Source organism: Porcisia hertigi, chromosome 16 (assembly GCF_017918235.1).
Source record: "Porcisia hertigi strain C119 chromosome 16, whole genome shotgun sequence".
Taxonomy (NCBI): Eukaryota; Euglenozoa; class Kinetoplastea; order Trypanosomatida; family Trypanosomatidae; genus Porcisia; species Porcisia hertigi.
Genome location: NC_090575.1, coordinates 625,008 through 648,874, shown reverse-complemented (window position 1 = coordinate 648,874; position 23,867 = coordinate 625,008). Strand labels below are relative to the sequence as shown.

At 56.2% G+C, this 23,867-nt stretch overlaps 8 protein-coding genes across 8 annotated transcripts; all 8 read right to left on the bottom strand.

Annotated features, from left to right (window-relative positions):
* Positions 1-735: 735 nt before the first annotated feature.
* JKF63_05372 (uncharacterized protein) lies at positions 736-2,808 on the bottom strand (the record flags this gene model as incomplete). Its single annotated transcript, XM_067901335.1, has 1 exon — positions 736-2,808. One exon carries the CDS (start codon positions 2,806-2,808, stop codon positions 736-738), a length of 2,073 nt encoding a protein of 690 aa, XP_067758337.1.
* Positions 2,809-4,515: 1,707 nt separating this feature from the next.
* JKF63_05371 (uncharacterized protein) lies at positions 4,516-9,942 on the bottom strand (the record flags this gene model as incomplete). Its single annotated transcript, XM_067901334.1, has 1 exon — positions 4,516-9,942. The coding sequence occupies one exon, from the start codon at positions 9,940-9,942 to the stop codon at positions 4,516-4,518; it is 5,427 nt and encodes a 1,808-aa protein (XP_067758336.1).
* An 885-nt stretch (positions 9,943-10,827) lies between these two features.
* JKF63_05370 (uncharacterized protein) lies at positions 10,828-11,547 on the bottom strand (the record flags this gene model as incomplete). The annotated part of the gene is made up of 1 exon (XM_067901333.1): positions 10,828-11,547. The coding sequence occupies one exon, from the start codon at positions 11,545-11,547 to the stop codon at positions 10,828-10,830; it is 720 nt and encodes a 239-aa protein (XP_067758335.1).
* A 790-nt stretch (positions 11,548-12,337) lies between these two features.
* On the bottom strand, positions 12,338-13,690 carry JKF63_05369 (uncharacterized protein; the record flags this gene model as incomplete). The annotated part of the gene is made up of 1 exon (XM_067901332.1): positions 12,338-13,690. One exon carries the CDS (start codon positions 13,688-13,690, stop codon positions 12,338-12,340), a length of 1,353 nt encoding a protein of 450 aa, XP_067758334.1.
* A 1,307-nt stretch (positions 13,691-14,997) lies between these two features.
* On the bottom strand, positions 14,998-15,804 carry JKF63_05368 (uncharacterized protein; the record flags this gene model as incomplete). Its single annotated transcript, XM_067901331.1, has 1 exon — positions 14,998-15,804. The coding sequence occupies one exon, from the start codon at positions 15,802-15,804 to the stop codon at positions 14,998-15,000; it is 807 nt and encodes a 268-aa protein (XP_067758333.1).
* A 1,994-nt stretch (positions 15,805-17,798) lies between these two features.
* JKF63_05367 (uncharacterized protein) lies at positions 17,799-19,718 on the bottom strand (the record flags this gene model as incomplete). Its single annotated transcript, XM_067901330.1, has 1 exon — positions 17,799-19,718. The coding sequence occupies one exon, from the start codon at positions 19,716-19,718 to the stop codon at positions 17,799-17,801; it is 1,920 nt and encodes a 639-aa protein (XP_067758332.1).
* A 975-nt stretch (positions 19,719-20,693) lies between these two features.
* On the bottom strand, positions 20,694-21,542 carry JKF63_05366 (uncharacterized protein; the record flags this gene model as incomplete). Its single annotated transcript, XM_067901329.1, has 1 exon — positions 20,694-21,542. The coding sequence occupies one exon, from the start codon at positions 21,540-21,542 to the stop codon at positions 20,694-20,696; it is 849 nt and encodes a 282-aa protein (XP_067758331.1).
* Positions 21,543-22,203: 661 nt separating this feature from the next.
* JKF63_05365 (uncharacterized protein) lies at positions 22,204-23,229 on the bottom strand (the record flags this gene model as incomplete). The annotated part of the gene is made up of 1 exon (XM_067901328.1): positions 22,204-23,229. One exon carries the CDS (start codon positions 23,227-23,229, stop codon positions 22,204-22,206), a length of 1,026 nt encoding a protein of 341 aa, XP_067758330.1.
* Between the last annotated feature and the right edge of the window lie 638 nt (positions 23,230-23,867).

Below are 23,867 nucleotides of genomic sequence, written 5' to 3'. Positions count from 1 at the left end.
ATGTGGTACACCACACCGCCTATGACTGAGAGCATGTGCGCACAGCCCTCGTATTTTTTTTTTACATGTCGAGGACTCTGGCAGAACGGCGCCTTCGTCATCGGAGGAAAGAGGGGAGGTGCGCTCGCTGCCTTTACATTTTATTTTTGTGGATAACGTGACAAGGGGCATGTAGCGATGGCTTGTCCACGTTGGTTTGGACAGGTGAAAAACTGTTATGCATGCGTGTAAAGACGAGCGCTGTGCCTCCTAAAACACGAACGCATTCGGCAAGAACCAGTGTGTCAATCAAATGTAGCCTGTATATACACATATGTTGGCATACAAGACGATTTTTTTTTTTTGGGGGGGGGGGGACTCGCGCACACACACACACACACGGAGAGCAGCGAGCAGAAAGAAAAAAAATGAAAAACGAAAGGGCTCTCGACACTACAGCCCAATCAAACCAAACCATTCACCAAATACATGAAAACCATTGGAGGAGTAACAACCAAGGCGAAAGAGAAGAGACGAACGTAGCAACGCGCGCGCATGAAAAAAATAATATAGAATAATGCTGTTAATAGCAGAGGAATGCACACTTACAAAGAGCCCCAGAAATTGGGAGAGGTGAAAAGACAAGCGCAGTGTTTTGGGGAATCGCGACGCAACGGAGAGAGGGAGGGAGGGGGGAGGGCAAATGTGCAACGATGGCACGCTTCCGAAGTTACCCTCCCCTCTTGCGTGTCTCCTCTAGGCGACACGCGTGCTTTCAGCAATTGCACGGCAGTAAGCGGCGTTTTGCTCCGGGTTCCACTCGCTGTACACACGCAGGATATCGTCACGCAGGCCGTCAGCATCCAGACGCGAGAGCACCGTGCGCTTCACCATGCTATACGCCGCCGTCAATACACGGGTCGACTCCTCGTAGTGATGCTCCACCGCCAGCTCCATCCCCAACTCCCATAAGTACTCCGCACAGTAGTCCACCGGCTTAACAACGCGAGACAGGGAGAGAGACTCTGCAACAAGCGCTTTGAGCGACACTGGAACCCTCCCTCGGCATCGTTGGCAAGACCGTACAAGGCCCAAGCGTGGCTGCAGATAGAGCCATGCCCCGTGAGAGTTGCAGAATGTGTTTGGCAACAGTTGCTCCGCTGCCTGGAAGTGACGAGCCGCCTCGCCAACCACATCCACTATGGTGGAGGCGCCAAGAAGATAGCAGCCAATTTCGACGTGGAACTTGGCTCTTGTGAGGGGACCTGCGTGGCCCTTGTACACGCCAAGAATGGGGTGTATCATGTCGCATGCCTCCCGCACGTTTTCCAGGGAAGGCACACTAAAGAGAGTCTTCATGAAGGTGCGCTGTGCCTGGACAGTGCGGAGTGAACTCTTGCCGTAACGCGCACGGACCTGCTCCGCAGCGGCGTTGGCGAGATTTAGCGCGTCGCCCACACGGCCCTGCCATAGAGCGACTTTGATCTGAAGAGGGTAGCAGTAGGCAAAGCGGTAGGCCTCGCATGGATGCAGGCTGCGGTACAGGGGCTCCATCGAGCACATGAGCTTTGGATCACACATCGGTGGCGTGACGCGCCCGGCAATGAGCGAAACCCACTTCACGGTTGGCTTGTCCCTCGCACCTTCCCCCGAGGGAGCAGAGCGAGCTCCTACCAGCCAGGAAAGGCGCTCCACGAGCGCATGGCGATGATCACGGCGCACTGCCAGTAGAGCACCTCTGAAAGCATCAGCCTGGCCGGCGTTGTTGCGAATAGCGTACTTTCGAAACACTAGCTGGTTAAACTTTTCCTCTTGCTCCGTCTGTAGCGCATCACGCAAGTGCCGTGCGTAACAATTGTTGATGCTCGCCTCGTCGATACTAAGCCGTTTCGCATGCACTTCAGTGTAAAACTCCTCCTTGATTGTGCGTGCCATCATCTCAATGGCAACTATTTCGGTGAATCGCTGCACATCACCCGCCGCATCGCTGTACCGACGGGCGAAGGCGTCCAGCACGTCTTTCAGCAGGCACAGATTGACTCCGTAGAAATGCAGTGTGTCGCTGAGGCGACGGCACTGTTGATCGGCGGCGTTGTCCAGCAGATGCCGAAGCGCCTCCATTACAGTCGAATTGCGTAACACACTCAATGTATCTTCGCACGTGGCCGTGACGCATGGACACAGTGCAAGCATCTCAGGCCGCTTCAGTGGGCCTCCGATCAAGATCGAGTCATCCAAGGCGATAGTGGTGACATTCGTATTCGTCACATACATGCGCCCATCGAGACCGCAGTACACCTCACAAACGACTTGGTCGGGAAGAGGCGTGTTGAGCGCATCGGCTATGATCTTCACTTCAGCCGAGACCTCCGGATTCGGCTCTGCGCCGACACCGTGGACTTTCCATGGCTCTGGACCAAAAGGCACCAAAGCCTGGGCGAGCACGGGAGTACCGCGATACATAAAAAATGACGTGAGCGGCACCGTCAACAAAGCGCTGCGGCTCTGCAGCACACCGCGCAAGGCAGCCACAATGCTGCGGCCTGAGCGCCCGTCTGGCAGAACGCGGTAAAAGACATTCTTCTCGCGGTAGCAGAGTAACTCCTTCGGCACCGACTGCGGCGCGGTTGGGTTCATCATCGCAATATCCATAGCACCCTGCACTACCGCCTTCTCGAAGGCCCTCTCTACTCTCGAAATTTCCCCCTGCCTCGCTTTCGACAGCTGCACCGTGCTGTCGTCCATCGCCAGCGCCAACTGATACGCCTCATTCCAGTTGTCGTACGCAGGGTAATAAGAGCTGCAGCACTTGACGTACCCGCGGTCCATCCCTACTGGCTGCGCGCCTCCTCGACGCACTTCTTTTCCTCGTCGAGCAGCTAAAGTAAATCTTGCAGACGTTCAGTGATGCACCAGTCCTCTTTGTCTTATTGTGTGTGTGCGTGTGTGTGTGTGTGTGCCTTTTGATCTCCTGTATTGAAAGTATATGAGCGTGAGTGCAACGACCGGCCACCCTCCCTCCCCCCCCCCCCCACAAAAAAAAAAAAAGAGAAAGATGAGAAAGATGAGTCGGGACGCGAGTACGCCTGAGACATGGAAATGGGCCGGCTGGATGAGAAACAGGGGGGGGAGGGTTGTGCAGCGTGAGATGAGGGCCACAAGACGAAGAAAGTGTAAGGGAGTCCCCCTGTCGAAGATGCACTCACGATACAGTGTTGGAGGGTTGTGTGGTGAAGAACGGCAATGGGAGAACAAAAATGTTGACATTAATGAGCGCACAGGGGCCAAAATACGAAGAAGGGGCGGTGGGGAGAGAACAACGCACCACCACAATCCTTGAAAGGCGCTCTATTATTCTGTTTACGCAATTTTACAAACAAGTGATCACGTACACGTGTATGTATTTTGTGTACACACCGAAGGGGGGAAAAATATGCAGTGATTCAATATGTTCTACGGGAGTCCCCCCCCCCCCGGAGCCTGCGCATACCTTCGCAACCGCAAAGGTGAGCAAGCCCACGAAGACGGAAGTGAAAAGGAGTTGAGTAAAGGGCTGATTGAGTTGATCACGGGCAGAGCCCTGGACGAGCTGCACAGAAAAGGAGGAGAGTTGACCACTAAAAAAAAAATAGAGCCCGCGCACACCACACCAAACTCGTACATAACGCACACAAAATGTCCAAGCCACCCGCCAGCTACAAGCAGACAAGGAAAATGAAAGGAATAGAGAAAAAAAAAAGATGCAGAGGAATGAACAGGGGATAAGAAAAACACACAAGGCAAAAGTACGAGAAACAAAAGAGGGGGGCGTCCACGATGAATGCACATGGCCGTTTTCATCAAAAAAAAAATAGCAAGAGAGAGAAACGCGCACGGGGAAAAAGGTGTGATGAGGGAGGGGGAAAAAAAAGATGTCCAAAAAAGAAAAAATAATAACGGCTGTGAAGGAAGGTGACGGCTTCCAGGCGGCCCGCAGTGGCAACAACGTGTATAGAGAGAGCGCGCAAGATGAAGTCGAAACGGGGAAGGCATCCTCCAGTGAGAACAGGGAAGGAATACAAACAAAAAGAGGATAGGGAGGACAAAATAGAAGCGGCAGCGGTGAGCACCGGGGGAGGGAGGGGGAGGGAGGGGGGAAGGGGCAGAAGCAAAACGGCAAGAAAAAACGCAAACGTTGGATAGTGGATGACCTTCCTTTCAACACCTTCAGAGTGGGAGTCCCACCAAAAAAAATAAATGTATTCATGTATCTACAGCAGTGCTCAGAAGAACCTCAGAAACTTTCGGGTGGCTGGAGTGGTTTTAGGGGGGAGAGAGAGAGAGACACACTGTCCTTTGCATGGTGATCCGAGGGCCGATCGCGTGTCGCAGTACCCCAGCAACCCCAAATGTGGGCGATTTTCGACCAAAAAGAAGAGCGGGAAAAAGAGAATGTCGTTTGCCGCCGAAGCTCCTGGCGTCGTCGGAAACATTCTCGTCAGAACTACGCACCTCACCGACTAACAGATACCCACTTCGAGGCGTAGATTGATGTGTCTACTCCAGTGAATTCTCCATGTCGACTTCGTCATCGTCCACCTCGGGACCAAACATGAATACGTCGATGAGCGTGCGGTACTCCTCTTTCTCCATCGCGAGTATGCCCTCACGCCTTCGGGCCTCGTTAAGAAAAACGCTGCGGATATCAACGACCGATACCCCCTTGGACTTGCGACGCAATGCCCGGCCGATTGCCCTGCCGAGCTCCTGTTTCGACCTCTTTTGATTCCGTACGATGATGCGCCGCCAAGTGCGCTCCTCAGACATCACGCAGCGCCGAATGAAGGCGTGAAAAGTGCCGTGAAAATCGACGCGAATGACCGCATCGACGTGCTCCAGATGCCATAACTTCACAGCGATAAGGCTAGCACGCCATTCGCCTATGACAGCTCGGCGCTCGATGCGGTGACTAGCCACAAGAAAGGCGCACAACATGCATTGGTGCATATCCCTGGCGGCGTGAATCATCGCGGCCTTCGTGCGAAACGCTAACTCAGCGATTTCGATGAGGGCGGAGTCGATTTTGTCGAGAAAAATCTGTACGCGTGAGCCGTAGGTCTGCTTCAGCATCGCGTCGTTGCGCATACGTCCCTTGCGTTTCTGTAGACGGTAGCATTCGTCAGCTTGAGCGTCCGCCATCAATACACGAGCCGTTGCCTCCGACACGACAAGGCTTGCGATCCGCCGCTGGAAGCGCACTGCCTGCATAGCCAGGTACGCTTCCGGATCCACCACGCGCATTTCCCGCTCGAGTCGTCGCCGCTCTTTCCAGAGTCGAACAGCACGTCGTATCACAGCGATCGCGTTGTCTCGCATGCGCAGCTTGAGAATTCGATTATTTTTGCGCCACGTCATGAACTCTGGGCTGGTAGGCGCTACCGTCTTAAGAAGAACCGTGTTGGCACGGCTGAGCGCGCGCCGCGCCTCCTTCAGCTTGTTCATTGTGGTCAGCAGCAGCCCATAGCTAGTGAGCAGCACGCCGAGCATCCGCGACTCGACAAGTGCCGCCTGTGCCATGTGAATCGCCGTCTGGAGCACAAAGACGCAGTCGTTATAGCTTTCGTTTCCACCACGCCGCTGCAGGCTCTCACTACGCTGTAGGAGAATGCGCAAGTATCGGTCTAGCTCAAGAGGCTGTAACTCCCTCGCCCGGGTGTCACGTAGGTGAGTCAGCTGCTGCGACATGGTTGTTTCACCAACTCTTTGCGTGTACAGAATAAAGCGCCCGCATGTCATGAAGAGAACGAGTGTCGGTTCGCCGTACTCCACGGCGTGGGCGACGCTGCGCAGCACCGCTGGATCCACTTTTGTCTCCCACACCACGTTAGCCCGCAGAACCCAGCGGGCTACTTCAAAAATGCAGAAGGCCCCGTAATAGGCATGCAGGCGCATGCGTTGTGTGTAAATAGTCAGTGAGCGCAACAGCGGATCCAAGGCAGCCCGTGTGGCACCGCGGCTAAGCCATGCGCGGCCCTCCGTGTACAACACGAGTGCAGCCGGGAATAATGCGGCGCTCTCCTCCAACCCCGTCGAACACCGCTGGAAAAGGCGCATGGCGCCGTCAAGGTCTTCTCCGCTGGCGAAGCGAGCCGAAGCAAGGTAGGAAAGGAAGTAGATGCCCAAGATCCCGTACTCATCTGAATCTTGAGAAAGCAACGCAAGCTCAATTGTATCAACCGCCTCCTTTGTCTTTTCGGATTTGCATTGCTCTCCAGCGAAAGAGAAGATGTTTGTGGGCAGGGCCACTGCTAACACGTCTGTCGTTGGCTGCTGAAGAACCAGCGAGCTGACAAGACCCAGGGAATTGGTGAGGTAAAGAAGCCCGTCGGCGCCAGACACAATCTCAACACCCTGGCAGTTGTCGACACAGTACGCCGTCAGGCCAGCATCGCGGTACTGACGTATCATGTAGTTCACCATCGAGCGCGTCGTGTGGGCATACAATCCACTGCTGTGTCCATCAACAGTGAAGAGAACACGCGGGTGGTGGTGCAGGGGGATGAGGGCCTCGACGTAGTACGCGCAATCAGGGAATTCGACCAAGGTGCTCAGTGGCGTTGTCATGAGGCACTGATAGTTGCAGAACAAATGTTTCGTCAGTCGCAACTGCAGCACAGAGAGTCGGTGGCCCAGTGAAACCTGTGTGAAGACCATGTTGTGCATCACCACAGAGGTGCTGCACTCCGGAACCCGCACACCGCGAGCAGCGCCACTTCGCATGTCCTGCAAGCATGTCCTCGCGGCCGACTCGAACTCTGCCACGAGCTGCCCACGCTCGTCGAGTTGCACCTGCTGCTCCACACGCTCCCACAAGATCGAGAAAAGACAGGAGTGCTGCAGCTCTGAATTCCAGTGCCGCTGCTCTTTTGAGAAGAGGGCGGAGGCGCAGATCAGCGGCCGCGAGAACGTACGCATCGCGTAGCGCTGTGCCGCTAGGGAGATGTCGACGGCTGTGGTGTAACCGTAGTGAAGGCGAGGCAACGCGCATCGCACGAGAAACGCTCGTCCGAGTCGCTGGATCTCCCGTGCGCTGCTCTCACAGACGCCGCGCAGGAGAGCTCGAGCGCGGTATTCGCGCCAGTATCGCTGCACGATGACTATCGCAACGCTGCAAAACTCAGCCCGAAGTTTAGCTTCGATGTCGGCGATGCGTATGATGGTGGGGTGCTCGCGCGAGAGGCGTCCTGTGTATCGAGGCGGGAGTGTGCGCAACAGATGCAGCCGCCGGGATGCCGCAATGAACATGCCGCGCAGAATGAAGACGGAGACGATGTTCTCGACAATGCTGAGATGCAGCGGCGAGTATAACCCGCTTCGCTCCACCATTATGGCCTCGGCTCGATGAAGAACGCAACTGCAGAAGAGGCCATACTGTCGCACGTCCCAGCGGTAGTACACGTAGGCCAGCTTGTTGAGCACCTCGCCCACGCGCAGAGCTGTCGCTCCAAGGAGATGCTCAGTTGTCTCAAGACACTCCCAAAGTCGCGCGACCGCACTCGAGAACATGTCCCGGTCAAAGAAGAGAGAGCCGAAGAGCTCGCTGATGCGGGCACCTTGCAGCGAAGGAGCCATAGAGCGCAGCTCGGTGCTCCACTGCGCGTCGAGCTGCATCACCTTCGCATTCCCGGAGTGAACGGCGACGCTAAGCAGACCAACAACAGCCCGTTGGCGAATGTGCGCAAGATGCGGCTGTCGCTCAGCCCCGAGTACGTCTGGCAACCGCAGTGCCTCGCCAAAGAGCTCCTCTGCCGCTTCGAAAAGCCGCCGCTGGATGCAGATGAACCCATGCGCAAGCTTAGCGTGCACCTGGCCTCGAAGAAAGTACAGGCAGGGCGGCATTCGTACCCGCAGCGGAGTCGACTGGAAAAAGAAGGCGGGGATATCGAAGAAGACGCGAGTGGCGCGCTCGATGAGGGCTGCACTCTCCTCGCCCCTACCGCTTCGGGCGGCAACAAGTGCGGCTGTCATCCACGCCTCTGCGTTAAGGAAGTGCTCTGACATGTTCCGGCCTTGCAGCTCCACCAGCTTCATCGCCTCCCTCCAAGCCTCGGTGAGACGGCCGCCACGGCAATAAAAACGGATTTGAAGGGGTAGGAGATACGCGCATTTAAACGCCGGTGGATAATCCGACTCGTCTTGCACCAACGTCGCTAGCAGAGCCTGGTGCTCTGGAGAGAAGAAGGAACTGTAGTTGTGGTGTGAGGGCTGGCACAAGACCTCTGCTACGTTACCTCGTACCACTCGGAGCCCACACAACTCACACAGACGCTTTGTGATGAGCACCACCTCTCGCCGCAGGGTAAGCTTGAGCAGCTGCACGAACGGCTCCGTGTCAACTGCCTCGTCCAGGTAGAACATGCCTCGGACAATAGGAAGTAACCCCTGCTCAAAACGCATGTGAGACTTGTGCAACAACGAGCCAGCAGTGCGCTGAAGGTAATTGTTGACCGTCTTTAGTGACTTTGAGCGCCCCTCGCGCTCCATCAAACGGAACAGGGAGCGGCGCACGGCGCGGGCGAGGATTTCGACCGCGATTAGGCAAAGTGTCAGCTCCGACGTGTCATCGAGGTCCTCCTTAGCGGCAACCAGCGCGGTCTGCGCAATGAGCCCCAGTAAGCACACATTCACTCCATTTGCATGAAGCAGCTGCACAAGACACGCGTTTCGCTGCACCACGGGTTTTTGAAGAGCCCCGCTGAGGTAATGAACAGCTGCAGCTGCTTCGCGCTGATAGATGTCCATACACGCGCCACCGCTGGCCCAAGGCATCGGAGGATGCTGAATCAAGTGAAGCCACCGCCGCAGCGTCAGCAACCGCCCATTGGAGGAGAAAAGCGGCGGCAGAAGGCCAAGACAGTTCACCACGTACAGACAAGTGTCCATACCCTCGCGCACCTCGACACCCCTCATCTTCTGCTGGTGCAGCTTAGTCGCCTCGCCGTCTGCGCCGCCTGTTGTTGCCGCCCCCGACTCGCTGTGCGCGTCGCCGCGAAGCACGTTGAGTGCGTCTTGCACCAGTCCAAGAAGCTCCTGGAGGGGCATGTGCGCAACTGGATCGATGCGCCCGTCACCCGTGTACACAGCCGGCCTCGTTCGATCGAAGGTAATGATGGCGGCTACAGTAACGACGTCGCCAAATAAGCGGAACGTCGCCATCAGTGGCAATGAGAGATGCGGCACACAACACTCCATCAGTGCTCGAAAACTGCGCTGCATCCACATGCCCGTCTTTCCATCGGGCCACGTGTACACCAGCACATTTCCGTAGCGAGCGCACGCAGCCGTCGCCGAGGACGGGCGAGCGAGCGGTGCCAAACGTCCCTCCCGCCACAGCGACTCCACCAACTCCTTTGCAAAACTCTCAAACTCTCCCAGGAAATCGCGCATCCCGTCGCTACCGGTATGCCCCCACAATTCCCCATGCAACTGCTCTGCCCAAAGCCATTGGAACTCCGTGTTCCAATCCCTCGAACCACGATCGATAGTGCCGTCAACGTCCGTGAAGAAGGTCCGATGTGCCGTCAGGAAGCCCGCATCAAGTCCTATGTCACGCAGAGGGAGTGAGGGCTGCAGTGGCGGTGGTGATACTCGCAAACTCACCCGAGCCCCCATCGCCTTTTCAAACGAAGTAAACACCGGGGTAGAAGCGCGACAGCTGCGAGGTACATCTCTTGACGCCTGCCGGACGGAGTGCTCTGTGACGGAACGTGACACCGCAGGTGGTGGGCTGCTGGGGGCCCGAAACAACGACGGCATCCTTGCCTTCACACCGTGACCCACCGTCGGCTGCGTGGACGCCGAACTCCTCTCCAGCCGAGAAAGGGGGTTTTGTTTCACGTTGGGCAGTGGCTCAGGGAGGACACGATCGCTGGACGCTATCGGTGTCAACGGGTTCTCCGCCAGCACCCCCCTCACCGTCTTCATTGAAGCGGCAGCAAAAAAAAAATGAGAAGGGGGCGGAAGTGCCGGCGTGGCTACGAGTATTGCATGCGCAAAGGGCTCAAGATGCAACGAAGATACACCAAAGTATGCAGCACGCATCAGTTGAGAGAGAGAGAGGCCAGAGCGTGCGACAGCCACGTGTCGAGTTGGATCAGGTGGCCAGAAGCGAAGCCGACTTATGGTGCAGTTCGGCAACGAAAACACGGCGGACGAGAAGAAGCCGAAAAAAAGGTGAACCTCTAACAGTAAAAAGAGGGGAGAGGCGAGGATATTGGAAATAGAGAGAGATAAATTTTGAGAAAGGGCAGGGCAACGAGCAGAGATGCATGTGTATACGTGCCCACTCGTGTGTACACTTGATGGTGCACAGAACCGTGAGATAACGGCAGTGCTTGACGGTAGGCTAGACGGCTAAAGGGCAAAGCGCTGGAGATGGGAGAAAAAAAAAGAGGTGATGAGGTGACAATCAAAATTTGGATACGTCCTCCCTTTGCAGATACTCATCAGCACTGCAACTAGTGTATCAACTGCGATGCACATGCACCGACGGGCCGTCTATAGCAAAAAAAAAGAGGGGGAGAGAGCGGCGTGCTCGCGTGCACAACAGCTCAGCGGATTACACAAATTACGCGAATATCACACAAGTGCGCACGTCATTTGTGGGGTGAGGAGAGCTCGGTGAAGGACCGTGCCGGGTACAACGCGTACAGGATGCAGAGAAGAAGACAAATGCAGCGAGAATGGGGGAGGGTGATGCGTTCCTCAGCAGGGATAGGGCAAGTGAAGAATGCAGAAGAACAGGCAGAAGGCGAGAAGCGGATACACGGTGGTAAAAATCGCAACTGCGTGGAGGGGCGGAGCTTTAGGCTAAAGGGAAATGCTCTGCAGATCATCGTACTCATCATGAGCCGCCTCTCGTCCACGCTTCCGTGACTCCTTCAGCAGCTGCTGGGCGCGCTCCTTTGCAAATTCGCTGCGTATATCCTCTCGCTGGAGAAGCTGCCGCACTTGCTCCTCCTCACTAACACCCATGCGCACTCGCTGCGTTGCTTTCGAGACGACACTGACCGGCTCCTGCTGCGCCTCCCGCTTTTTACGCTCTTTTACACCACCGCGCTTGTGCCTTCCCGTCTCACCGCGAACAAAGACAAACGGCACGGGAAGCGCCTGGGTGTCCTCAGCGGTCACTTTGCCCTCCGCCAGCAACCGGGCGAAGGCAGCCTTGAGCTTTTCCCTCTCCATCTCACCGAGAGAGCCATCAGGGCAGGCACCGGAGAGGTCTGCCTTGGCGACCAGCGCACACTTACGGCCCAGCTGAGCGACGCCCTTCTGTGCAGCCTTCAGATCTGTTGTGTCCGCCTCCTCTTCGTCCCCGAAGACCTCGCTGAACAACGGTGCCTTTAACAGTAAGCCAGCATGCAGCTGCTTCGCACGTGACCTGCCCGCGATGCACTGAAAGTCATCTGTGCCCAACATCCGAAGTGCGGTATCACTCAGCTTGCACAGCGCTACCAGGCCTCCTGCTCGCAGCACCAACTCTGCTGCCAAGGGGGCACCAAGGAGAACATCGAGGTTCGGCGTGGTCATTCCCGCATTTGGTGTACACAATTGTGACAACTGTAGACGCGTATCGATGACATTTGAGAGGAAAATGAAGACAGCCATTGCAAACAACGACGGGGAAGAGAGAGGAGCGCCAATAGAGAGAGAAAAAAGGGGGAGACAGTGATGAAGTGGGTGGCACATCCGTATGTCTGCGTGAGGTGTGCACCGACGGCGCCATGGGGTGTGCACGAAACAGCATCAGACCAAGCCAAATGAACCCGGAGAGAGAACATACATGCACGTACGCCTACGCCCCCCTCCCTAACCCACCCTAAACCATAAGCACCGCCCTCCTCTGCTGTGAACGTTCTCACCCCCTCATTCCCTTATGCGGGAGGGAGGGAGGGAGGGGAGGAGGGGGGGGCGTAGGCGTAGGCGGGACTGAGGACCTGTTGGGGTCATCAGCAGCACGCCATTCGAGCACGAGCGGGTGTGTCCGCGTGTTTACTGCTAGGTAAAGCCTTGACCTTCTTGCCTTCTTATCCGAAGTTATGCGGGTCACAGAAAGAAAGCCGTAAACAAAATGACCAAAAAAAGGGGAGGGGGGCAACCTATGCGTAGTCCACACCTGCTCGTCCCCCTCCCCACTCCAAACAGCCGTCCGCCCCCGCAAAATCACACGCTACGAAAGCACACACACGCAAGCGGGGGGAGGAAGAAAGCAAGAGGGGGGAACGCTGTAAAGTGACGCTGTGTGAGCACATACACACAGACACAGGAACCACCGCAGTTGAAGCACAGGCTGCTGGCACCGGCGTACTCCCTGTTGGCCTCACGAAGATCTGACTGGTGCCTTGTGCGCAAGAAGACTCTTAATCTTGGAAACAAGCGCATCACACTCACGCTGCAGCGCGTCGCACTGTGCCTGGGCGATGAGCAACTCTTCGCCTGAGGTGCGAGGGCCTACCGGTGGGAAGGCATCTCTGTCGATCTTTTCTGCCGCAGGAACGGACACCCCGGCAGGTTCGTCAGAAGCGGCGAGTTGGGGCGTCCCCTCTGCGAGCTCAAATGCGGAAGTGTACCAACGACCGCTCCATGGTGCTGCCGCGGTGAATAAAAACGGTCCCGCTTGCGCAGAAGACGGCTTTACAGAGGGGCGTGCGGACGACTTTACTCGACATCGCACCCGAAACTTGTCCGCTGTCACACCCATGCGGCGGTCCCTCAATAATTGAGAACGCAGTGCAAGAGAAACACACGGCAAGGCTTGCGGCGCCCACGTCGTTTTAGACGCCGTTCTACCGCCTGCAACAGCCCACCGCGCGCTGCCACAGGCTTCCACAGATGCGGCGCCCGGAGTGTTACGAGCAAATACAGCAGTCAAGGCTCCGTCGCTTGCATCTACTGCCAGCGAGCGGATTAAAACACGGGGAGGTGTGCGAAACTGTTGCCGAGGCTTTCCAGCTGCCGCTTCGCATTTTTCCTCCCACTCATACAGCCGCAGCCAAGGTGGTGTGTGAACCGTTATATTATCCAACGCCGCGGCGGCGCCTGAGACAGATGCCCATGTATCGGACCCAACAGCTGAAGCGGCGACAGATTGCAACGACACAGGACGTAGCGCGTGGTACAGATCAATAGACGCAAGGGAACGACCGCCAACGAACAGATATGTCTCATCCACCGAGCACGCCAGGCAGGTTGCGGCGAAACCGCAGGACAGAGATGCCAAGGCGGCTCCAGTGCGCACATCGACCACGAGTATGCGTCCGTCAGACCCAAGAGTTACCAAGGATGTCCCATCCGCAAGAAACCGAACAGCGACAACAGGGACGGTGTGCCCCGTGATCCGTCGACACTGCTTGACTCCGCCGTCACGGTAGAGCGCATGGAGGGGAAAGACGCAGCTCACGGCGTCATGACCAGCCGTTGCGACAAGGTGGTGTGAGCCAACAGTAATATTGTAGATGGCACCGCAGTGCAGTGTCGTATCGGAATGTGGCTCCAAAACGTCCGCGTTCCCATTCATTAGAGTGCAGAACAGGACGCTGCCTTTATTGGTACCTATGAGCACAGCTCGATCATTGAGTACGGACACTGCGCTTGTCGCTGTGACGTGGTTGTCGGCATCCAGGACCGATGTCACCACGTGGGGCAGTGCGATAGTGGTCTCCTTCACTGACATGATCTTGCTCTCGTTGCTGAGATCACGCTATATCCCCTTGTCGAAGAGTAAAGGGCGCCGCACTGCACGTGTGTGTGTGTGTGTGTGTGTGTGTGTGTGCGGGGGGGGAAGGAGGGGAGAAATTTTCGATCAAGTTGTGCACCCACACGACCTCGAAATGGAAACACAAGTGCAAACACGAGGGAGTCAGGGAAGCACCAACGTTGTCCCTGTGAGGTGGAATGGGACAAGGTGTGGTACCGCCAAGCGTGGACGAGCGTCCGCTTGCCAAATGGATCCGCCACTGTCTGCTGCTGGTTCTACCGGTTTGCCTTGAGAGGAGCGCTTCGCAAAGACGCTGAGAGCGCCTTCGTAACTGTTGATGCACGCAATCCTGCCAAGCGCCCACAAAACAAATCGAGCCGACCGGTCGCCGGGCAAAGAACAGCAACACGAGAAGTGCAGCGAGAAAGAGAGAGGAAGGGAGAGAAAAGAAGAATTTTTTGAAAAGAGCGTCAGAGGGGGGAAGGCGGCAGTGTAGTTCGGAAAGAAAGCGGTTGACCCACGATCTCCGCAAATCTTCTCACAGGGAGTGCAACCACGAAGTAAAAGCTAGATGGATGAAGAGTAAAGGTGGACATCGGGATGCAGCTGCTCCATGTTTGCCTCGGTAGCGGGCGCGCGTGCCTCACATACCGATGTGCACAGTGGACCCCCCCCCCTTGTCGAGTTGGAAAAGGCAACGATAAAAGAGGCCCGCTTGTGCCCATCATTCCCTCCAGACGAGCGGGGTATGGCTGGGCACACGCACTGCCACGCAGCACCTTGATTCTTGAATATCCACAGCGGCCACCCGCATGCGCGCCCAATAGAGAGAAGCTAGTGCGGACCGCTGACAGCCCATGGCTACCTCCGATGGCTGAGCATGAACCCTTTGAGACCAAACCGATGATGTGAAAGACGGCGCACCACAACACACATTACAGGAACCCATAGAATAACGGGAGAGAAGAAACCGCTGCCCAGCCCGCGCGCCATGAACACAGCCAACAAAAAAAAACAAAAACAAATTGGGCGAGTGGCTCGGTGCAACATCACACGCGCTTCGAGAGTGAGAAGACGACTGCCGAAGCACGGGACCACCAGAGCCGACCCATTTTGAAGTGTTTCCGTCCTCGCCCACTTGAAGAAAAACATACACATACACGCACACACAGACAGACAGACAGAGACGTGCGCGTGACGACGACGGCACGGATAGCTTTACCCGCCTCAGTGGAACAGCGTACAATGGGTGGGGTGGAGGGCGACCACAAGACGAACGCACCTCACTTTGACATCGACATCAACATGTTGGCGGCCTTCGGCACAAACGTCACGTTCTGCATGGGAACGATTTGGTTGGCGACCTCTACCGCTGCCTCGATGCGGCGCAGCTCCAGGAGACCTGAGCCCGACTTCTGAATGGCCTCGGAGATGAGCCGGGCCGACTCTGCCTCGCCCTCGGCGCGCACCACGGCTGCACGGCGCTTCTGCTCATTCTCCATCACCACGTACCTGTAGCGCTCTGCCTCTTGTTGCGCGACCTGTTTCTGCTCCACCGCCGTCATAAAGTCGGCCCCAAACTGAATGTCTACCAGCGAAAGGTCTTCAAGGATGAGACCGAACTGATTGACTTTCTCCTGCATGAGCTGATAAATACGTGTCGAGACGGCGTCACGTTTCTGGATAAGCTCTTCCGCCTTGTACTCCGCCACCACTGCTTTCAGGATTTCGTTACTGACGGAAGGAAGGATGCGCTCGTCGTAGTCGAGGCCGAACGTGCGGTAGAGCTGGGGGAGGCGGTCAGCCATGGGGCGGAACAGCACACGCAGCCGCACATTCACCATCTGCAAATCTTTTGTACCGGTCATCGTCTGCAGCGTGCGGGGGCGCACCCGCACGTTAAAGCGAAGGATTTCATCGAGACCGATTACGCGTCCCTGCAGGCCCTCGCCGTACACAGAACTCTTCAGGCCAGTTATTTTGTTGTACAGAATGCACGCCTCACCTGGGTAGACGACAAAGCAGCAGCTGTACACTCCAAGGCCGGCAGCGACCGCACCGATGGCCACCTTCTGCAGCAGCTTCGACATTGCCAATAGGAAACGAGAAGGAAGAGAACAAGACAGGAGTGGCACGCAAGCGCGTTAGTGGTGGTGGCAGTGATAGTGAGTGCTGTGGGGTGCTGTGGAATGCCAGTGTTGATTCAACCGGCGTCTGAGCCCCACTTTCGATAAGTGGAGAAATCCGCTCACGAAAATTTACGGATTAAAAAAAAAAGGAAGAGGCCCCAAAGACCGAACGAGGATGCAACAGAATGAAGACCACCGGTCAACTCAACCCCACGTGTCACCCTCAGATGCACGCACACCCAAAGACTAACACAAAGACAAAAAAAAAAGAAGTGCTGTGCAACAGGAAAATCTGTGTGTGTGTGTGTGTGTGTGTGTGTGTGTGTGTGTGTTGAGGGGGGAGGGACGAGGTGCGAGGTGCTCCAGTTAGAGTTGGTAGAAAGCTGCACAGTGTGAGTGTAAAGGGTGGAATGGATTATGATGGACAATTTGTGCAGATGAGCAGCAAGCGGACAGACAAGAGGAGTTTTAAAACGAGCATCACCGCGCTTCGACACGGTGCGTAAAGGACGCAAGTAAAAAAATTTATCGACATGTGCATAAACGCGCGCGCGGACCCGAACCGAGGACATGTATTTCCGCTTATAAAGTCCAGACAGCCACTTTACTGCACAATGTGCTCGAAGATGCCAAGCCTCAGGAATGCAGTTGCGGAACCGTCGGCCTCCCCGAGACCCCTGCACTTGGCCCGCTTTCCAATCACACACAGTTTTTACGCCTCCAGGGGTGTACAGACACACCCAAACGCAGCACGAGAAAAAAAAAACAGAGAAAAAAACAGTTTAGAAGTAGAGGAGGCGAGAGGCGATTTCAGGGCTCCCCTCCCATCACGCTCTTTAGACACCAGCACCACCACACCAAAGCCTCTGTGCCTCGCAACGTGTGGAGAAGCGAGATGAGAACGGAAATGGTCACAGAGGGAGGGGAGGGGAGGGGAGGGGAGGGAGGGGTAATGCACACGCACTCAAGAACATACAATTATATCCACCCACAGTTGTGGCAAGAACAGCGAGGGGGGGAACACGGACTAAGAGACAAAATAGAGAAAACGGGGAGAAGAACGAAGCAACAACAACTGCCCATCTTGTGGACTTCGAGGATGCGCCACTCTCGTGAATCGTGACTTCATGCGCACCCGAAGTTTTCCTCCACGCTCAACACTTCCTCTACTTTTTCTTTTCTTTACTCTGCCTCGGGAGCAGCCCTGTGCTCTGGAGGTGCGGGGAGGGTCGGCAAGAGGTAGAATGGGGTCGAAGTGTCAAAGCAGTGCGAAGAAGTCAGCACAAACAAAGAGAAAGACATACAAAGCGAAGCACGAGCCCAGCGTCATCAACCTCATCATTCGCTCACAGAGAGAGAAAAGAATGAAGAAAAGACGACATACACACACACACACACACACACACACCTGGGGAAGGAGAAAAAAACTACGCTCTGTACTCAGCCCTTTGCTCGCGCATATCGGTGCAAGCGCGTGTATCGCCACTGCCAGTGCCGGCGTGTATTTTTTTGTGCAGGGAGAGGAGAGAAGAGAAGGGAGGGGAGGGGAGAAGAGGGGAGAAGGGAAGGGAGACAGATGCGCTGCTAATCCCATTAGGGTGATCCACTATGAAATGCAGAGACAGGTAGAGGGGCACGCACATGTAAGTCCCACGCGTCCCAAGCGCTCACACCACTGTTGTCGTCTGGCGCCAACGTGCCATCCGAGGAGGCTCACAACATGTATAAATTAATTTTAAAAGCGCAGCTCTACTCTCTCCACCCACACCCCGTGGGCCTACCCCCTTTTACAATGACAGTCAAGTCCCCCACCCCCCACCCCCTCCTGGCCCGCCTCTCCCGTTTAGCCACGCGATGTTGCACACTCCTCTCGAACTCCTTTATTTTACGCAACTCGAAAGCTTACGCGAGAGTTAACACAAGATGCGGCCTAGGCCAGTGGCGGCAAAGCTACATTACTTGGGGAAGCGCGCCTTGTAGTCAGTAATGACTTTGGCGCACAGACCCTCATCGACATCCAGGCAGAGGAACTCGTCCAGCACCTCCGCGTCCATCAGCTGCATTTGTAACATCGAGTGGATGATAAGACTGAGCAACTTCTCCAAGCCGCACTGTGCACCCTCAGGGTTGCACACACTGTAGATAACCTCGAGGTCCATGCGAATCATATTTTCCTCATCAGTAGACGGCAGCGGCACACGACCCCAGAAGGACATGAGCGTGTCAACAGCATAGTCGTCGGGGCTTTCCAGTCGATTATAAGTGAGGCGCAACACGTTCGCCGCGTCGAAGTACACATCGGCGCGCGTCTCCTGCTCGGTGGAGGTGAGGCGTAGCATACTCATGAAACGCTCCCCGAACTTCGGGACATCCTCCAAAAGACCGTCCTCAATGGCCGAGGCCAGGGCGCTGGCAAAGCCCTCGAAGACCTCCGTGTCTGTCATGTAGAGTCCGACGACAAGAAAGCTGAAGGCCTCGCGCTGGGCATCCTTGCGGGTGGTCGTGCAAGCCGAGTGAATCACCTCCTGCGCCACCGCCACGCATAACTCGCTCTCCGACTCGAAGAAGCGATCGCACGTATTGAATTGATCCACCCAATGGAGGATGACGTCGTTCGTGCGGTCTGCAACCCACTCCTGGAACATCGACGACACACGAAGCTCAAACTTGACCAGAGGCGCCTGCGGCGATGACTCGCCACAGAGCGAGCCATCAGCGTGTCTGCCGCCCTCAGTCGGGACCGCGGCTGAAGACGAAGAGGCTGCTGTGTGGACTACCGTTGATGAGCTCGACGTTCCACGCCCGTCCAGACCCTTACCACTAGAAGATGCCGGCGTTGTCGCGGTGCCTGTCTTGGTCGTGGTGGCGTCGCGCCAACTCTTTGACAGACCTCCCCCAGCGGCAGTAGTGCTGCCCTGATCACGCCCAGTCTTCTTCGGGGGCGGGGCGACGGTGTGCTTCTTCTCCTTGCCTTGGCTTGGTGGCGGCGCGGCCTTGACGGGCTTCGCCTTGTTGCCCCAGCTGCGCTTGCGCAGGTCGAGTAGGTCCATAATCTTGAAGCGGATGCGCGGCGGATACGGGCAGTCGGACTTCTTGATAAAGTTCTCAAGGGACGTGAAGTAGATATCAAGCGACTTCCTATGGTTCTTATCGAGGCGATCGCCAATGGTGTCGAGGAGGGCGGCGAGCAGTTCGATGTTCTCGCTGCTGGGGAAGCCTGTGCCGTCGTTGCAGCGCATCGTGAGGTCCATAACGGTGAACATGGTGGAGTGTGTCAGAGCCGTGCATAGGTACAGCTCACCGATAAAACGCATGTTCGACCGCTTGCGCCGCATCAGGTTGGAGCGGTCGTGCTCGAGCTCCTCTTCCGACTTGTCCTCCATCTTGGATAGCTCTTGGGATAACGTGCGGAACTCGTACTGTGCAGTTCGGATGATGGCGTCGCGCAGCTGCGACTGCGGTCGCTCGCCCTTCTGGCCCTCACGCAGAACGGTGGCCTCATACAAGGCAAGGCTGTGGCACACTCCGGCGTACAGCTTGCTGTTCTCTGGCTCGTCCAGGGCCTTCTTGAAGACAATGTTGACAACCGTGTTCATAACCTCCTCTGTGGCAAAGATCTCTTTGGTAAGAAGCTTCTCGACCATGACGTCCTTGTTCTTCTCAGTGAGCTTGTTCAGCGTTCCGTGTAGGAGTCGTTGCACCCACTCCTCCGTCGTCTGAGCAGTGCCCTTCGCAACCCAGGCATTATCACCGCGCACCAGCTTTGTCTGTGTTAGGTGACGGCGTCGCACCACTTCATCCAGAGAGAAGCCGGGGTACGGTGGCTCGAGATAGTTATTCCGGACACTGCGGATCTGCTCCACAGAAAACTGCATCATCGTATATGCCTACAGGTGCGTTTGGGGGAGGGGAGGGAGGGAGGGAGGGGAGGGAGGGAGGGGGAGGGAGGGGGAGGGGGACAAGCCTGAAGGTATCTCAGCAGTAGAGACTAGGCTGTGTTACGAGAGTGGGGAAGAGAGGTGACGACACGTGCAAAAATTGAACACCAGTCGAGAGAATCAAGGCTCCAGCCAAAGCAGCGACACGGAAGAAGATAAGCCACATGTGCAGAACGGAGATGAAAGAGAGAGAGAGTTAGAGGAACGGATGTGCATGTGCATGTGTGTGTGAAGATGGGCCACGCCGATCAGTGAACGCTGGTGTAGGCAAGCCGTACAGAAATAAGCCCTGCCTCCAAGGAAATGAAGACCAGAGCACGAACAACGCTACATGGAGTATCGGTGACAAGCGCGTCCTTTATCCTTGCTCACTCACCCCTCTTACCCAGACGCCATTGCCAACAACCTATTCGGGCGCACAGCCAAAAACCGGGAGGATGAGCGGTCACGACCACAAAAAAAAGAAATGCGGGCACACATTATCCCACTTGGATAGCGCACTTGCAGCGAGTGTGGACAGCATTCTTTTGCCTAGAGATCCCTCCCTCATTGTCCCCCTCCGTCGAGGCTTTCACTAGGCGCGGTGTGCTCACCCATGTGTTCAACTTCGGGTAATTGTGGCGGGGGAGAGGTGGAGAGAGGGGGGGGAGGGGCGGAGAGAGCAGAACAAAAAGTTGTTTTTTGTTTTTTTTCTTTTCGGGCTTCGGAAGACTTGACGAGATTTTAGGCGCGACACACACACACACACACACACAAAAGGGGAGAGCGACAAGCCGTAGACAACGACAAGACACCGGGGAGAGCCTAATGTGCGGCAGAAACGATTTGATAGACCACCTTCACACCCGCACAAGGGTGCGTCGTGCGTAATTCTCATGTTTGCCAAGTCACCAGCAAACGCCGCTGCATTGCTTAGCTGTTCAAAATGGCGTTGAGAAAGTCATCGTCATCCTCGGGCATCGGCAACACCGATTTGACGTGCCCGGTGCCCACCACCGCAGTATCCGTGTTCGTTGCATCCGCCACCTCAGTTGGGGTGGAAGAGATGGCCTCATTTGAAGTCGAGGTCCAAAAGGATGAAGCTGTGGCCAAACGCTTGGGCAAAAACCCCGGCTCCGTGCGGCCCTTCTCCCTGTCAATAATGATAGAGTACCCCTTCAATCGCTTCTTACGGTGGAACTGGATGGCCTTGCGGGCCTCCCCGAGAAGATTGAACTCTACAAAGGCGTAACGACGACTTTTCCCGGTCTTGTGGTGACGCACGATACGCACGTTCAGCACGCGGCCAAACTGATCGGCAAAGTGGCGCACATCCTCCTCGACAGTCTCAGGATGAAGGTTCGCCATCACGACCGTTCGTAGGGGGTCGGAGCGGATGTTGAGGTCCGTGGAGGGGCGGCGGCGCGTATTTTCGTCTTGGAGCTGCGCAACCCACGCCTCGTGCTTCGACAACTTGCTAGCCGCAGTCGCTGTTGCACTCGTCGTTAGCACTCCCAAAGTTGGTAGTGGGGCATCCACTTTTGCAGGACCAGTAGTCTCGATCTCATCCTGCTGCTTCGCCAGCGCCAGTGCGGTGTTGAACGCGTTGTGACACGAATGGCCCTTTGTGATTCCCCGCTGGCGTCGATGCAGTCGGCCAATTGAAGGTGGAGGCGGCCTCGTCTGGAAGAACGCGCGCTTCCACGCCGCATGCGCCGCCTGCCGCTGCTGTGCCGCCGCCCTCTTACGCTGAAGCTGCGACTCTTCTTCACTGTGCTCCATATTAGTTATGAACAAACAGACCACGGTCAGTGAGTGATGACGACTGTGCGCTATCCTCCTCCCTGGGCCGTCTCTGGTGTGTGGGTGTGGGTGTGGGTGTGTGGGTGGGTGTGGGTGTACGCTTCTGGTGTGCGCCCTCATAAGGGCGAAGGGGACAAGCTGACAGAAGTCTGCACTCAGCTCGTTGTTCAAGCAGAGAGACCGTAGACACAAGTGTGTATACCTCGATGCTCCGATGTTGTCCGGTGTGACCTGCTGCTGCGCACGTCGACGCGCTTAACGTTTGACACACATGCACACACAAACGATGAATAGAAAAAAAAAGGGAAAAGGAAACAGAGGCGGAACCAGTGTTGGGGGGGTGAAGTAACATTGGAGAAGATAGACACCAACTACAGCGCTCCTGCCAGAGCACGTGTGTGTGTGTGTGTGTGTGTGTGTGTGGTGGTGGTGGGGGGGCTGAGAGCTGTGTCGCCCATTGATGCACTGTCCTGTTGTCTGCGCAACACAACACTCACCGCAGTGCTCCAGTAAGATTGAGAGCAGAGAACGAAAAGAAAAAAGACGGCCACCTAAAGACGCATGGGGGCCCGTTGGCGCTAGATTTGCTGCCTTGGGACGCGCACAGGTACTCATATACATGACAGAACCATCTACTCTGTTACGGACTGAGCTCTATTGTCACACCCTCTGCCATGAGGCGCTCAATAAAAGGTTCAAGTATACCCTGAATGTGCTCCTCCACCTTCTTTCCTGCCCCCGGCACTGCCACAAGATTTGACTCCACCTTGTAGCGCGTGATGGGATCGCCGAAGAGCTGCACCTTGATGCGGCGCCTCTTGACGGCGGCGCGCTTGCTCGCTAATTCAATGAGAGAGTGTCGTAGCTGACGCGGAGCTGGCGAGGGACTTGTGCTTCTGCAGTTGCCGCTGTTGCTTGTCACCGAGGCATCTTCCGCCACCGCAGAGCTGCTACGTAGGGAGTTGCTGGTGGGAAGGACAGACTGTGCGTGGACGCCCTGAGTCAGTACTGGCGGACGCATTGAGCGCCGTCCTCCAGCACCGAGTAGCACACCGTACCCGGAACCCGGGTACCCACCAGGGCGTGGGTTACGACCCATATTCGAATGGGCGGCTGAGAGGAGAGACGAAGATCCACTGCACGGCACACGGTTCAGCGACGACATCGGTGCTGCGGCGCCGCTGTGCGACGTGCCGGGGAAGCCCCTCGCAGGGCCTGGCCTCAGGAGCGACGCGTCCTCGTTTTGTGTTACACTCACAATCTCCTGGAAGACCTCAATCGAGGCGACGCCGTCCACGTGGATGTCACTTAAGGTCATCTCCAACGGGCAGTAAAACGGCATCGCAAGGTTGACATCACTGCTCAAGGTCGAGTTTGCCCCGACGGTGTCGACGTTCACCTGCAAACCGCGCAGTTTGAGCGAAAACTCGCCGTCGTAGCGCACCTTGACCATGAGCGCTGTGTGCTCGAGCGACAACTCGCGAATACCAATCAGCGTCACCTGCGGGGGCGTACTCCCGATCTCCGGGAGCTCCACGTGAACGAGACCGCGAACTACTTTGCTCTCCCCCTTTGCCATAGCGCCCCTAATAGATGTCTCCAGGGCCACCCTGATGGCCTCTCTATTCTCGAGGCTCCATGTCTTTGGCCAATCCCAGCGCAACATCTCCCCCTCTCAAACGATTCTCCCGACGGTCAACGTTGCTGAAACCTCTCCAGTGGAAAAGGCCTCTCACAAAATAAAGGGTGTTGGGACAGCCGAGGGATGTCCTGGGTGGTGTGTGTGAGTGTGAGTGTGAGTGAATGGTGTAAACACCGATTGAAAGAAATATGAAGTGGGCGAGAAAATGGGGAGAGGGAAGAAGAGGGACGACGACAGATGTATAACAGAAACTAGAATATATATATATATATATATGTGTATTTATGAGCAGCGTGGCTAACGCGGTCGTTGGAGGAGACGCGGGCACCGACACACAGAGAGACATCACCTGTGCGCGGTCTCAGGTGTTCAAGTAAAAGACTTTGTCCCCTCATTTTACGTCGCTTACCCAGCACACACGTGCTCCAGTGCCAACTATGCACATCGTCGAGGCCTGTGTGCGGTACGCGGGTGAGAGCGCCAAACAAAAAAAAAGCAGCTCGATTACTGCCACTGAGTGGATGTATTGCGACCTCGTTTCCTCTCAGCCTTATCCCGTCCTACCCTGATCCGGTACGGATGAGAGTGAGCTGCGTCATCGAACTAGATTCCTCCGCCTCCCCCCCCCACTCGTGCACCTCGTGACACGGCTGAAGCCGCCT